Source organism: Garra rufa, chromosome 1 (genome assembly GCF_049309525.1).
Source record: "Garra rufa chromosome 1, GarRuf1.0, whole genome shotgun sequence".
Taxonomy (NCBI): Eukaryota; Metazoa; Chordata; class Actinopteri; order Cypriniformes; family Cyprinidae; genus Garra; species Garra rufa.
This window is the reverse complement of record NC_133361.1, coordinates 28,347,429-28,362,847: the sequence shown is the minus strand read 5'-3', so window position 1 is coordinate 28,362,847 and position 15,419 is coordinate 28,347,429. Positions and strand designations below refer to the sequence as shown.

The window sequence follows — 15,419 nt, the reverse complement described above, 5'->3', positions numbered from 1 at the left end:
GAATCAATATGCTAGTAAGATTAAGACATCTTTGCATTTCACATGCCAGTAATGTAGAGTATGTAATCACATTCATGTCAAAATGTAGAAAGCTAAATATTTAGCACTAGATACCTATTATGGAATAACTCCTAGTTATGATGGTGCTACATGGTGATGACTGTCCAGACAGAGATCATCAAACAGGTAACGCAGCAATTTCACTGCCTGCAGACACAGAAAAGTAAAGTACATTTAGGGTGTGTTTACACTTGTAGTTGGGTTTGTTTGGTTCACTTAGCATTCACACTGGCATTTTTGACAGAGAACCTAAAGATACTGAACCTAAAGGCATAGTGATACATTCACAACCTGATTGGTCAGTTTAAATGACGTATATTTTGTGACGGAACTCACCGAACACTTCAAAACAAAGAGCTCATAAAAGGCACTTTCCCCTCTTAGTTACTCCACGTTTGCCCTCTGCTCATTTTGTTTTGGATACATTGCTTGTTCCCTTCGTGAAATCATGTTGCATCGCGTCACATCTTGTTATTACTTCCTGTTTTTTGGTTCGTTTAGAAGAATTTGGTCCGTGTCGCATTCATACCACACCAGAGTTTGTTTGGAAGTGGACCGAGATCCATGTTTTTAGTGGTATCGGTCCGCTTGTTTAGTGCACACCAGGGATCAGATGGCAGCGTTCACACTTACTTAAATGAACCGCACTAACAGAGCAATTACACCAGAGTTCGTTTTAATCGAACCAAACATGACAAGTGTGAACACACCCCAAGACCCATCTTTTTAGTGGTCTCGGTCCGCTTGTTTGGCGCACACCGGGGTTCAACAGAGCACTAACAGAGCAATTACACCAGAGTTCGTTTTAATCAAACCAAACTTGAAAAGTGTGAACACACCTCAAGACACATCTTATTAGCGGTCTTGGTCCGCTTGTTTGTTGCGCAGCAGGGTTCGGATGGCAGCGTTCACACTTAATCAAATGAACTGCATTAAAGGAACACTCCACTTTTTTTGGAATTAGGCTCATTCTCCAACTCCTCCCGAGTTAATAAGTTGATTTTTCCCGTTTTGAAATCCATTCAGCTGTTCTCCTGTTCTGGCGATATCACTTTTAGCATAGCTTAGCATAGATCATTCAATCCTATTAGACCAATAGCATCGCGTTCAAAAATGACCAACGAGTTTCCATATTTGTCCTATTTAAAACTTGACTCTTCTGTAGTTATATCGTGTACTAAGAAATGCAAAGCTTCAATTTTCTAAGCTGATAAGATTAGGAACTACCCTCCCATTCCGGCGTAATAGTCAAGGAAGTTTGCTGCCGTAATAAGGCTGAAGCAGGAGCAGTAATACCAATCAGCACATGTGCAAATGCTAAACTAGCTGGGAATTCATTTCTGATAATACTCCGCCTGCTTCGGTCATATTACGGCAGCAAACTTCCTTGACTATTACGCCGGAATGGAAGTGTAGTTCCTAATCTTAACAGCCTAGAAACTCGCAGCTTTACATTTCCGCCGGTCTTAGTACACGATATAACTACAGAAGAGTCAAGTTTTAAATACAACAAATATGGAAACTCGTTGGTCATTTTTGAACGCGATGCTATTGGTCTAATAGGATTCAATGATCTATGCTAAGCTAAGCTAAAAGTGATATCGCCAGAACAGGAGAACGGCTGAATGGATTTCAAATCGGTAAAAATCATCTTATTAACTCGGGGGGGAGTTGGAGAATGAGCCTATTTCCAAAAAAAGTGGAGTGTTCCTTTAACAGAGCAATCGCACCAAAGTTTGTTTTAATTGAACCAAACATGACAAGTGTGAACACACCCTTAGAAAAGAAAAACCTCTTTAACACTTAAAATACCATAGAAACTTTTCATTACACAAAAGTTTATTTTTATAGTGGAAGAAGGTTCTTTAGATTAGTTCCTCAATTCAATTCAAGTACTCAATTTAAAAAAAAATAAAAAATAACCCTTGTATCGATTAACCGGCAAAATACCGGAAGTGGTGCATTTCATGGATGAGAATCCATGAAACGCATTATTAGACCTTTTTACATTGCTGCATGATGTATTAAACCCATTTAAAAATCATAATAAAGCATATTGTTCACACGTGTGGAGCATCTCAAACGCCATCTCTGCGTATTGTTGAGTTTGGAATTATTATAATGTTAATTTGGGAATGCAACATGTGCCATTTCATCAGGTTTGTAAAGTAAATCCTTTATAAACTTACTTAAACACAGGAGAATACTTTCTCTATATGCTACCTTGACTATATACTGCAAGTTAAAATATAAGTTTAAACCCTTGTTCTTAGTTTATATGTTTTAATGTCCACAAATTTCAAGAAATTACAGTGGCTGTAGCATTTCTGTCATAAAGAAATGTCCAAATATTAAAGATGAAGTGGACATTAGAATTAAATGTTGTTTTGTCAATATTAAACAATCATGCAGTAAAGTATAAAAACTATTGTCAGGCCATTGGTAATATACATTAGCCCTATTCTTTATAATACATTATGTATTTTCACAGTTTTGTTGATAAACCCATATCATTACTTGCTTTTGATACTTTCTTTGAACTATTCATTATTGCCTCATTGCTATTATTTATGTATTTTAAGTCATTTTAAAGGCTATTGTTCGGTTAAGTCTATTTTTATTACTATAAAAAATGTAATTAGAATAATCGGACTACTCGATTAATCGTCCGAATAATCGACAGATTTCTCTTTTACAGAAAAAATTGTTAGTGACAGCCCTACTTTAGATTAGATTAGATTAAAATGTTTGAAACATCATTTTGCAACCTTTTTGTAAGAGTGTAAGATAAATGTTATTGTTGACTTACCGCACTTTCAGAGTTTGGGTAAAGAAGTTTCATTGTAACTCTTTTAAAGTCAGGTCTCTCCCTGCAAATCCTACAGAAAAGGAAAAACACCGAAATGAGTTACATATAGTTTATACTCTTGACTCCTATAACCTTTTACTTTCTATTTCAGCTCAGCTTGTACCTCTCAAGAATTATGTTAAAACACGTGATGGCATTGTCTGCTTGCAAAGCAATGATAAGGCAAGGCCCCTCGGGTAGAATTGCTTCACCAGCAGAGGACCTCAGTAACTCAGATATGTGTTGCCTTTGTTTCTCATCTGGTGTGGAGAGCTTTCCTGCCACCAGGTGGCAGCCTGTCCTAAGCAGCCGCTGCAGGAGCTCTGAATACAGAGGAGGCTGGTTCTGCCGCAGGAGGTTGGATGGTATCAGCAGGCAGGTGGTCTGACAAAGAGCACTGCGGACCAAAGGCCCTACTGGCACCAAAACACAAATAAATAACAACGCTTCCCATCCTCATTACAAAGGTCGATCGCAGCTAGTAAAACATCAACAAGTTTTGGTTTATGTTTGTGTCGTTGGCTGAGTTTTCTGATGTGTTGATAAAGGGGTGAGGAAGTGGAAGAATGCCTTGCCTTGATCGAATCCTAAAGAATTATTTTTTCTAAAGGTGTGCAGCTGTTCACGGTCCAAACTAGCCTCTGGATCTGAATGCAAGCAGGATATCTGAAATAAGACAGAAGAGATGTTTAACACCAGTTTAACATGCATTTAGGGGAAAGAAAGACGAGTTAAAGTACCTGCTCATGTCTCATAACTGAAGTTTCACTGCAAAAAATTCCCTCTGGAAATACCAGTTTTATGTCTTCTACAGCCTTTCGATAAGATGGAGATCCTATACAAGAGCGTACACATAATGTCAATAAGCTTTGGCCAGATTCTTAACATTTGATTATTTTTCTCAGACCAGTGCTGACCATAGATGCCATTGCGCAGCCTGTCAGAGCCATACTGCGCCCTCCATAGTGTCTGATCTATAGAACGGGCTTCAACGGGATCCTCAGGGCCCATCAGCTCCAACAGCCTCTGTACTGCATTCACTCTCAGTAAACCCAAAGCCAGCGAGGGGCCCGATCTCAAGTACTGCAACTCCAGCTCCTCAACAGAATCCTAGATATTATATAAAAATACGCTACTTGTCAAAAGGTTTTGGACAGTAAGGTTTTTTTTTTTTTTTTTTTTTTTTTTTATAAAGAAGTCTCTTCTGCTCACCAAGCCAGTTAGAGGATCCAAAGTACAGAGTAAAGTTTTGAAACATTTTTACAGTTTTTTATTTAAATATATTTAAAACGATCATTTATTCCTGTAATTTCAAAGCTGATTTTTTTAGCACCATTACTCCAGTCACATGATCCTTCAGAAATCATTTTAATATTCTGATTTGCTGCTCGAAAAAATTGTTGAAAACAGCTGAGTAGAATTTTTTCAGGTTTCTTTGATGAATAGAAAGTTCAGAAGAACAGAATTTATCTGAAATGGAAATCTTTTTGTAACATAAATGTCTTTATCATCATTTTTGATCAATTTAAAGCCTTGCTAAATAAAAAAAACATTTATTTATATCATTTCTTGTAGAAAATTATACTGACTTCAAGCTTTTTAATAATATAGTGTATGTTACAAGAAATGTACTCACCTGTTAAATATTGATAATAATACTAATAAAAAATGTTTATTGAGCAGCAAATCAGCATATTAGAATGATTTCTGAAAGATCAGTGTCATAAGTGACACTGACGTTTAAATTAATGATGGTGAAAATTGAGCTTTGATAAGAAGAATAAGTTACATTTGAAAATATAGAAAACAGTTATTTTAAATAGTAAAAATGTTTCACAATATTACTGCTTTTGCTGTTTTTCAGATCAAATAAATGCAGGCTTGGTGAGCAATAGAGACTTCTTTAAAAAAAAAAACATTAAAACTCTTATTGTCCAAAAACTTTTTACTGGTAGTATATATTATATATTATAATTTTTTTTTATATATATATATATAAGTGCACTGTTGTATTGAATGCACTGTTGTAGTGTACTGTAAATATTAAAAAGTATACTTAAAACTAACTTGGAGTTGATATACTACTAATGATCTAACCATTAGGCCACGGGGGCAGCCGTGGCCTAATGGTTAGAGATTCGGACTTGTAACCCAAAGGTTGCAGGTTCGAGTCTCAGGTCCGGCAGGGATTGTAGGTGGGGGGAGTGAATGTACAGCACTCTCTCCACCCTCAATACCACGACTGAGGTGAGTCCCTTGAGCAAGGCACCGATCCGATCCCCCAACTGCTCCCCGGGCGCCGCAGCAATGGCTGCCCACTGCTCCGGGTGTGTGTTCACGGTGTGTGTGTGTTCACTACTGTGTGTGTGCACTTGGATGGGTTAAATGCAGAGCACAAATTCCTTGTATGGGTCACCATACTTGGCCTCACTCACCCCCTTTCCTTTGAAATGAAAGAGCACTTAAGTGTATTTAAAGAGAGTACACTGAGTAAACTTAAAAAAAATGCACTTTGTAATGTGAAATTAAGAAGTTTTACTTTAAAGTAAATTTTAAAGAAGTATATATTTATTTTGATGTGTCAACTAAAGTACAAGAGTTTACAAAAATTACTTTATAGTGTATTTTGGTTTACCATAAACGTTTGCCAGTACATTTGGCAGTACAATTATTTCCAAGACAGACAGAAGTTATGATAAAAGTGGGTCAAAAATTACTCTAGAATTAAGCTAATGTGTCTTATTTTTACTATAACATGTTTTCACTTAATTACAATTAACATGTAATTAAGTTTCCGAAAAATTACATTGTTTGCACTTAAAGGGATAGTTCACCCAAAAATGAGAATTCTGTCATTAATTACTCACCCTTGTTCCAAAGACCTTCATTCATCTTCAGAACACAAATTAAGATATTTTGGACTCTGCATAGACACCAACGCAACTGTTCAAGTTGCGTTCAAGGCCCAGAACGGTAGTAAGGACATCATTAAAATGGTCCATGTGACATCAGCGGTTCAATCTTAATTTTATGAAGCGATAAGAATACTTTTTGTGTGCAAAAAAATACATTAGGCCTATTCAACAATTTCTTTCACCCATTCACAAAAGACAGAAAGCTCTCGGATTTCTTAAAAAATATATTAATATAAAATATAATATATTTTCATTTGTGTTCCAAAGATGAACGAAGGTCTTATGGGTTTGGAACAACAAGAGGGTGAGTAATTAATGACAGAATTTTCATTGTTGGGTGAACTATCCCTAACTAAAATTATGCTAAAATGTACTTCTTTTACACAAGGTCTAGAATGTGATTATTTGTTCTTTTTAGAATATTTAAAAAGAGGAAGTGACCTGCTGCTCTGGTGGATGAATCAGTGTATTTGCCATGCTCGAGTCCAGCAGAAGCACGCGTAAGCCCACTAGAGTATATCCGCTCTGTTTGACTGCGGTAAGAATTTTACCAAAGCGGTGGCTCCAGGCTCCAGGCTTGAACAGAGCTAGAGTCAAAAGTGGCTCTGGGCCTGTAGAGTACAGAGGAAGGAAGTTAAGAGAAAAGGCCTCAAAAAAGAACATGTTCTGAGAAGACATCACTTACCCACTGTCAAGTAAGTGTAAAGCGACTGACTTCTGAGACCTAAGGGTTGTCGGAAATTGACAGTCAGCTCCCAGAGCGCATAGGGAGGGAAATATATTTTGGCTTGGTTTTGTACATACCAGGAGGAGAGTCAATGTGATGAGGCGGTAAGAATTTCAATGATGGACGACTGGTGTGATCTGAAGATGAAGGGATTTCAGATTAAGCAAACTGCTTTTGACACAAAAGTAAAAGGATCATCCTTCCAAAACTGGTATTATCTACTTGAATTCTCACCTGGGACCAATTCTGCCTCGGAGAAGAAGAGGCAGGTCTGTCTGAAAGCTGTCTCAGGTGTTGGGGACATCAATATATGAAGGTTTCCTGGGTAGTTTTGTGGTAAAAGTCTACGTAGGGTGAAAAATGCCCTCACCCTTCTCAGAGCCAAGACCAGGGCAGGAGTGGATGTCAAGCTCTGCATACTGCTGTGCCACTCTTTTTCTCCGATCTCAAACGGACTCAATTCCTGTGCCTGTCGCTCAGACAGCTTGGGCTCCCACTTTAGTGCCAGCAGCTCAAATCCCTCTTGTCCTGTTTGTACAAGACAAGGTAGATTTGGTTTTGTAACTTGTGGTGATTTACTCAACCAAGTATATAGGTACATACATTTGTAAAAGTACAGTTTAGGTCAAACGTTTACATCCCCAGAATCTGGAAAATGTTCATTATTTTACCAAAATAAGAGGGATCATACAAAATGCATGGTATTGTTTATTTAGTTCTGACCTGAATAAGATATTTCACATAAAAGATGTTTACATATAGTCCACAAGAGAAAATAATAGTTGAATTTATAAAAATTACCCAGTTCAAAAGTTTACATCCCCTTTGATTCTTAATACTGTGTTGTTAGCTGAATGATCCACAGCTGTGTTTTTTGTTTAGTGATAAGTCGGTCATGAGTCCCTTGTTTGACATTTTTCTTATGTTGCCTAAATATCATATTTTTTCATTTAGTACTGCCCTTCAGAGGCTACAGAAGATACTTACGTGTTTCCCAGAAGACAAAATAAGTTACATTTACCCTGATCTTCAAATTCAAAAAGCTCAAGGCGATGTAAACTTCTGAACGAGGTAATTTTTATAAATTCAGCTATTATTTTCTCTTGTGGACTATATGTAAACATCTTTTATGTGAAATATCTTATTCAGGTCAGAACTAAATAAACAATATCATGCATTTTGTATGATAATTAACATTTTGCAAAGTCTGAAAGGAAGGTGTAAACTTTTGACCTCAACTGTATTTCATGTTTTAGGTCAGGAATGTGTCAATCCTGTTCCTGGAGGGCCACTTTCCTGAAAAGTTCAGGTCTAATACACCTGCCTGGCTGTTTCTAGTAATCCTGAAGGCCTTGATTAGTTCATTTAGAGCTAAACTCGGAAGGTTGCACTCTGGGAGCAGGATTGTACACCTCTGTTTTAGGTAGATGTCATGTACCTGCTGGATCTCCCCTGAGAACCTTATGAAGAAAGTCCATTTCTTTTTCCACAATGTTTTGACCCGTCACAGTGAGAACCACCACCTGCTCTGCATCTGGACATGAGGGATATGTGTGTTTGGACAAGACCATGTGGCTACACTTTGGCACTGTCCACATCAACCCACCTGTAGGAGGACATTTTGGCAATGTCAAAAATACTCAGATGGTAAGTGGACAAATCATAAAAATGCAAACTAATGTACATACCCAGAATATTGTGGTGGTTTTTAGAATAGGGTACAGTGTGAAAGCAGATATGTGGATCCAGAACATCTGTAAATCTTGAACGGATCGATCCAACAAGGCCTTGTGCAGCAAGCTCATTCATCAAACCTTTATCAGCAAAAGACACAGGACACCTGAAGGATTAGTTCACTTCCAGAATAAAAATGTACTGATAATTTACTCATCCAAGATGTTCATGTCTTTCTTCGGTCGAGTCAGATTTTTCTCCATGTAGTGGACTTCAATTGTGGCTAGGTTGAAGGTCCAAATTGCAGCTTCAAATGGCTCTACATGATCCCAGCCAAGGGATAAGGTTCTTATATAGAAAACCCATTGGTAATTTGCATGATTGCTTTGTAAACATTGGGTCGGTATTTCCTCCGACATCACGCAAGCATGACTACGTAATGCGTGAGTTCAAGCCAGAGCAAGACAAGCATTTGTGGTTAAAAATTCATATATTTCAGTTTTTTTATAAAAATGACTGCTTGTTTCGCTAGATAAGACACTTTTTTCATCGGCTGGTATCGTGTAGAGCCCTTTGAAGCTGCATTGAAACTGCAATTAGGATCTTCAACCCATTGGCTCCTATTGAAGTCCACTATATGAAGAAAAATCCTGGAATGTTTTCCTCAAAAATCCTTAAGTTCTTTTTGACTGAGGAAAGAAAGACATGAACATATTGGATGACATGGGGGTGAGTAAATTATCAGGAATTTTTTATAGTGGAAGTGAACTAATCCTTTATTGCTTGGAGCACTTTTGTACAGCTTCAGATACAGTATATCTATGCTATCCAGATGCTTTACCTATCGGCAGTCTGGAGCAGTGCTTAACTGCATTTTCTCTCCTCATGAGCAGCACCAGGCAATGAGAGGACAGCTCAACCTGTTCTCCAGCCAGAAACACTGTGGGAGCGTGACAGAACGCTGCTACCTAACAGAGACAGACAGCATTTCCAGACAAACGCAATCAGCATCAATGTCATGGTAGTGTCCTGCTCTCAGTTTCAATATATCTCTGTACAGACTCACTGTTGGGTTTATTCACCTGCTTTGTGGTGAGTCCTAAAGGTTGAGCTTGTTTCTTGGAGATCTGCACTCTTTGAAGTCCCAACAGACTGAAGCCTGTTTTTGCACATGCAGATAGTATATAGCTGTAACAACGTGGTCCAACCACAGGAGACACTAGGAGAAATATATCTGCTGTATGGGGGCAAAAGAGGGAAAAAGTTTGACTTATTAGATGTTAGACACTTTTATAATAACACAGCTTTTATTCTCTATTCACCTTTTACTGTGGCACATAAAGTTGCAGGAGAAGAGGTCAGAACATGGGAACATTTCACTTCTCTGTCACCAGAGTCCTGGATCCTGTTAATAGAGTCAGCAGGTAGTTCAAAGAAATAGTTCACCAAAAAAATTGGAAAACTCACGCTGTTCCAAACTTGTATAACTTTTTTTCTATGAAACACGAAATAAGTTGCGAACATTTTGAAGAATCTTTTAAATGACTTGAACGTCAAACTATTTGATGTAATCATTTGATTAATGTTAAAGGAATAGTTTATTCAAAAATTAATGTCATTAATTACTCACCCTCATATTTTCATGTACTACCTTTCTGGTAGTTGTTTTGTTGCAGGCAAAAATCTCTCAGATTTCATCAAAAATATCTTAATTTGTTTTCTGAAGATGAACGAAGGTCTTACGGGTTTGGAACAACACAAGGGTAACATTGTTGTATCACATAAAGACAATCATACAAGTTTGGATGAGGGTGAGTAAACAATGACATTGACAAAGTATAGGAATACTAACATTGACATGGTGTTTTTTTCTATTCTGCCACCAAACAACAAGCAGAGCCCCAGATGTACAAGACTGGCAAGACGGGGTGAGTAGATCAGGGGCTGGTCTTGACTGTGACGGTACAGGGCGTTGATGGATGCTGGATCTGTCCGCCTTGCCAGCTGGGGGTCTGATGGCCCTGTGATCTCCTGCCACACTGAGTTAGCGTGAGGACCCCGGAAAGCCATGATGAGCATTGGCTGATGAGAATGTTCCCCTTCATGCATAACTGACTTGCCGACTAGAAGACAGGATATGTATTAACCCATGCAATTTGTATACATGTTGTGTAATTATGGTAGGAGATTATATGTACCTGCAAAGTGCGTCAGCAGCTCTTGGGGTGGATAGAGGAAGCGGATACCACATACATCTAGACTTGATCTCCACATAAGCTCAAGTGTGTGATGCATTGCCAGTGGGTTAAGAAACAATGCCCTGTCTATCAGAACAAGTGCTGTCTGAAAAAAAATAAATAAATAAAAACCTTTAAGTGAACCCGGGTATTAAGACTTGTATGGCTTAGTATAATGTAAATAATTTCTCTTACTGAAATATGTAGTAGAAAACCCATTAAAGGTTTACATTATAAAAAAAAAAACATTGTTTTATACATATTTTGGACTTGGAATTTCGATGATGTCAAATGGTTGCAATCAGTGAGCTGTTGATATTTTTACCATAACACAACACGGAAAATAAAATGCTGATGTGATGACCACAGCTACTGAAAAAGCTTATAGGTGGTGGTGGATATCGAGTGAAATCCATGCTGGGAAACTCCTTCAGTGGCTGTGGCGTCATGACAAGCATCGGCATGTTAACATCCTGCCAGGATGGCATCTAGCGTTTCTTTTCTCTGCCGTTTGTGAGATCTTTCAGTAGATGTGGTCTATTAAAAGCCTCAAAGGCATCAGGGCTAAAGTGGAGAGAACAAAGACGTGGGTCTTTAGGAAGTTTTATTCGTCCACAGGCACCTTCCCAATCTTTTCTCCTCTTCTTATTGCTAGGAAAGCAATGAAGACTTACATTGCTCCTCTTGTTGCCCTTTGACTGAAAATTACAACCAAAAGCTGCAAAATGTGGCATCATATCAGTATTTTATTTTTTAAACTGTGTTGCGGTAAAAATATCAACAGGTACCGACAGTAGCTCACAGAGTGCAGCATTTTGCAATATCAAAATAATGGCACCCCCATAGTCCAAAATATGTATAAAACGATGTGGAATTTTTAAATAACGTAAATCTTTCATGGGTTTTCTACTACATATTTCAGTAGGAGACATCAGTAATGTTATATAAAGCCATATAGTCTCAACACAAAAAGAAAAGATATAATGCCATTTACAAAAGTCTTTCACCTCAGTATGACAATCTTGGGATATTTTGGCTTCTGTGCTTTGACATTTTTGGTTGTCTGTTTCCAGAGTTTGCCAATAGAAACCTGGGGTCATACTGAAGATCTTTTCAACAGCCTGAAACAAAGTGCTTTAAAGGTTTAGGTTAAAAAAGCTCTCAATTACAATAAACATAAAGGATTCATAAACCATATAAGACCTCTCGATTTGGGTTGACAGAGATGAAGCAGTCCAGGTACGATGAAGGCAAGTGGACATGGCAAGGATACGCTTGTTCCTCCAACAAATGTTTAAGCTGAGGTACCCAAAATGCAACAGTCTTCAATGGCGTCTGAGCAAAGAACTTGCAAACTCTTCTGTAAAACATGCTCTCATCGCTATCCCCCTTCCTCATCTATGAGCAAAGATATTCCTAAATAAACTTTCCGGGCTTTTTAGTGGGAAATCTGCACAAGCCACTTTCACTAGCTGAAAGCATTATTAAATTAGACAAATATTTAATAATAAATATGCCAAGGAGTAGGACTCACCCTGGATTTTTTACAGCCAGTTCGTCCATCCTCAAGAGACATGGCACAGATGTACAAGGCCAAGCCATCTTCCTTATAAAACTGCTGCAGCCCAGCTACCCAGAAAGGGGCATCAAGCTTGTTACTTTTTCTCTCACAGGTTTTGGGATCAGCCTGTCACAGAGCAGGTAACAAAAAATGACATGTAGCATAAAATGTCAAATATTTCTCACTGCTTTTTCTGTACAAAATGATAGACACACCAAAGACATGAACCATGCAATAAGTGCATTGTAAACATGTGATTTGATCAAGGCTGAATCCATTGTCTGTGTTTTTCTCTGCATTCTTCCAGCCACCATCCCAGGACTGGATAAGGACACAGTCAGAAGCAAACAGTCCTTCATCTGTAAATCTGGAGGGAGAGTGCTCACAGAAGGAAGGTAGGATGCTTCCTAAGGGAAGTGAGTACAACAGTGTTACTGTAAATATGAGAACAGTATTCAAATGTGACCCTGGACCACAAAACTAATCATAAGGATCATTTTTCATCTAAATCACCCGAAAGCTGAATAAATGAGCTTTTCATTTATGTATGGACTGTTAGGATAGGACAATTTTTGGCTGAGATACAACTATTTGAAAATCTGAAATCTGAGGGTGCAAAAAAAAAAAAAAAAAAATCACCTTTAAAGTTGTCCAAATACAGTTCTTAGCAATGCATATTACTAAGAAAAAAAATAAGTTTTATATTAGTAGGAAATGTATAAAATATTTTCATGGAACATGATTTTTACTTAATATCCTGATGATTTTTGGCTTAAAACAAAAATCGATCATTTTGACCCATACAATGTATTTTTAACCGAGCTTAAGACTGGTTTTGTGGTCCAGGGTCACAAATTATTACTATAGATAACCAGTTAATAACTCACAGGCTCATAAAGAATACCAGTCCTCTCAGCAGCTCCCTCACAGTTATTACCAGAATATTGAGGTCTGAATGCTTGCAAGAACTTCAGATCCTCCTCCCATCTGATTTTATGACTGCGTTGCTCTCTATATAGTCATACAATTTTTACATTAAGTTATGCATGTTACTGTGAGTGAAGAAAGTGTAAGAATACTCTGTACCTTTGCTTGTTTTGAGCAGCTGGAATGTGAGAAGATGGAGTACTCTGTTTATGTTGGTCATGTTTCACAGGAGGACACTGAACACCAGGTTTATTGCAGCTAGTTTCAGAATTATGAAGCTGGTTTTCCTTTATACTTCTCCCTGAAGAGTTTTTCTGCCTAGCCTCAGCAAAATCTTGTGGACTCCTCCAGCTCCCAGACATCTCTAACATACTTTTATCTGGCTGTCTCGTGTTTCGGAGTAATAAACTCTTGCCATAAAATTCCCTAGAAATAAAAATAAACACATTATAACAGAGGTTATAAGATGTGATGGCTTTTAAAGGTGACTATATTTCATCAGCCATTCATTATTTCGAATATAAATGTATTTTTTCCAGATTATTGAGTTTGTAATGTATAAAACAAGGTTTTTAGCATATATTTAAAATGTGTGAATTTCTAATTAATATTATATGTTTGCATAGATGTTATTAACGTGATATCTTACCTTTTCTGTCCAATTGCTTTTGCATTTGTGTTAGGCTTCTTCTTAATGGCGCTCATTTCCTTCTCCGGGTCTGCAGTATTTACGACACTGTTACTCTGGCTAACGTGAGATTGGTTTGTTTGAAATGCATTGTTGCGCAAATCAATATATATGGTAGGAGAATCTTGATTGTGTTGTAATTGTGCTGATATCTCTTTAAAGTCTGTTTTATTCATCTGTCTCTCAGTACATCTGGGAAAAGTTACAAACACGTTTAACCTGCAGAACAGTATTTGTAAATGTAAGAATACACACTACTATTTAAAAGTTTGGGGTTTAAATTTAAATGTTTTTGAAAGAAATCTCCTATGCTCACCAAAGCTGCATATATTTAATCAAAAATACAGTAAAACTGTGATATTGTGAAATATTATTGCAATTTAAACTGTTATATTTAAATATGCTTTAAAATTTAATTTATTTCTGTGATCAAAAGCTGAATTTTCAACATCATTACTTCAGTCTTCAGTGTCACATGATCTGTCAGAAACCATTAATGCTCAAGAAACCTTTTTTTTAATTATTATTATTATCAGTTAAAATACTTGTTACTGCTGCATAATATTTTTGTGGAAACCGTGATATTTTTTTAGGATTCTTTGATGAGTAAAAAGTGAATAAAAGTATTAATTTCTTTCAAATAAATACATTAATACCACAAAAATAGACTGACCCCAAACTTTTAAATGTAATCCAAATGTAAGTGACCGTCATAATAGTAATAGAGATCAGGTACATGACTGTACCTGAGGGATGATTCTTGTATATTGGTTTTCGCAGAAGAAACATGTGTCTTTATTTCCATCTCATTTACTTTCTCCTTACAAAATACAACCAGCTGCTTCATTAAATCATTTTCATTCATTTCCCTGTCATTGCCTGTACCAAAAAAATGTTTTCCTCTTACGTTCATCTCAAATATATGCAGCGTAAATGAATAAAACAGTGTCCGCAATCCAACCTTTGAGTTTATCAGATTGAATTGGCTTGACAAGAGGTTTGTGTTGCCGTAGAGTCTGAAGGACTTGGTCAAGATCCCAGGTATCAAGAGGCTGTTGAGATAATTTGTTACATAGCTTTACTGAATAGCTCTAGTTTAAAATTGTGATTAAATACTACATAACCTTACTGACTTACTGTCAGTGTTAAAACAGGACAGAACAGGGACTCTGTCCAATTAGTCATGTTTGCTGTTTGTTGCAAAGGCACATTGCCCTCTGTTTTATCGGGTACTTTTTCATTCAGTGATTCATCTGTTTTGTGACCCACAGGAAGCTGAGGATTAAAGTCATATTTTGGCCATTATTAGTCCAGGAAGTGAATCTCTGTGATACAGATTTGAGTAGATGCTAAGACATTGTGATCACACACACACACACACACACACACACACACACACACACACACACACACCTCGACTTTTGGACACTCCAGGTTCATGCTGCTTCCTTTTGTCAAATGAATCACTGGTGCTTGCTGAAGAACAGACATCTCTCCCTCATTGTCTGACTGTAGGGTGAAATGTGAAGTTCAGCAGTGTTTATTTTAGTAATTCCACCAGTATTTGTTGCTAAGCTTGTGAGATATCGTAACTCACTTGGATCTCACTGACGTGGTCAAAAATAATCATTACAATTATAAACACTGTTATATAACGGTAAAAAGACACCTGTGAAGAAGTTATCGTCAGAAAACGCAGTATTTTGAACTTACTGATGACAGATCAGAGTCCAGGGATGGTGTGTTGGATATAATGTCGGCGAGATGCAAATTCCTCTGCAT

General features: G+C 37.3%; 1 protein-coding gene across 1 annotated transcript; it reads right to left on the bottom strand.

The window, feature by feature from the left end:
• Positions 1 to 3: 3 nt before the first annotated feature.
• LOC141300041 (dynein axonemal assembly factor 8) lies at positions 4 to 15,419 on the bottom strand. Its single transcript, XM_073830377.1, has 29 exons — positions 15,351 to 15,419; positions 15,051 to 15,146; positions 14,775 to 14,930; positions 14,599 to 14,689; positions 14,384 to 14,516; positions 13,599 to 13,829; positions 13,109 to 13,375; positions 12,910 to 13,033; positions 12,238 to 12,429; positions 11,996 to 12,148; positions 11,665 to 11,850; positions 11,469 to 11,582; positions 10,423 to 10,567; positions 10,077 to 10,347; positions 9,547 to 9,629; positions 9,307 to 9,461; positions 9,066 to 9,192; positions 8,239 to 8,364; positions 7,989 to 8,156; positions 6,785 to 7,078; positions 6,624 to 6,687; positions 6,509 to 6,540; positions 6,265 to 6,434; positions 3,826 to 4,018; positions 3,649 to 3,743; positions 3,480 to 3,574; positions 3,033 to 3,332; positions 2,870 to 2,939; positions 4 to 207 (listed from the first exon to the last, which is right to left on the bottom strand). The coding sequence occupies exons 1-29, from the start codon at positions 15,417 to 15,419 to the stop codon at positions 136 to 138; spliced, it is 4,272 nt and encodes a 1,423-aa protein (XP_073686478.1). The 3' UTR covers positions 4 to 135.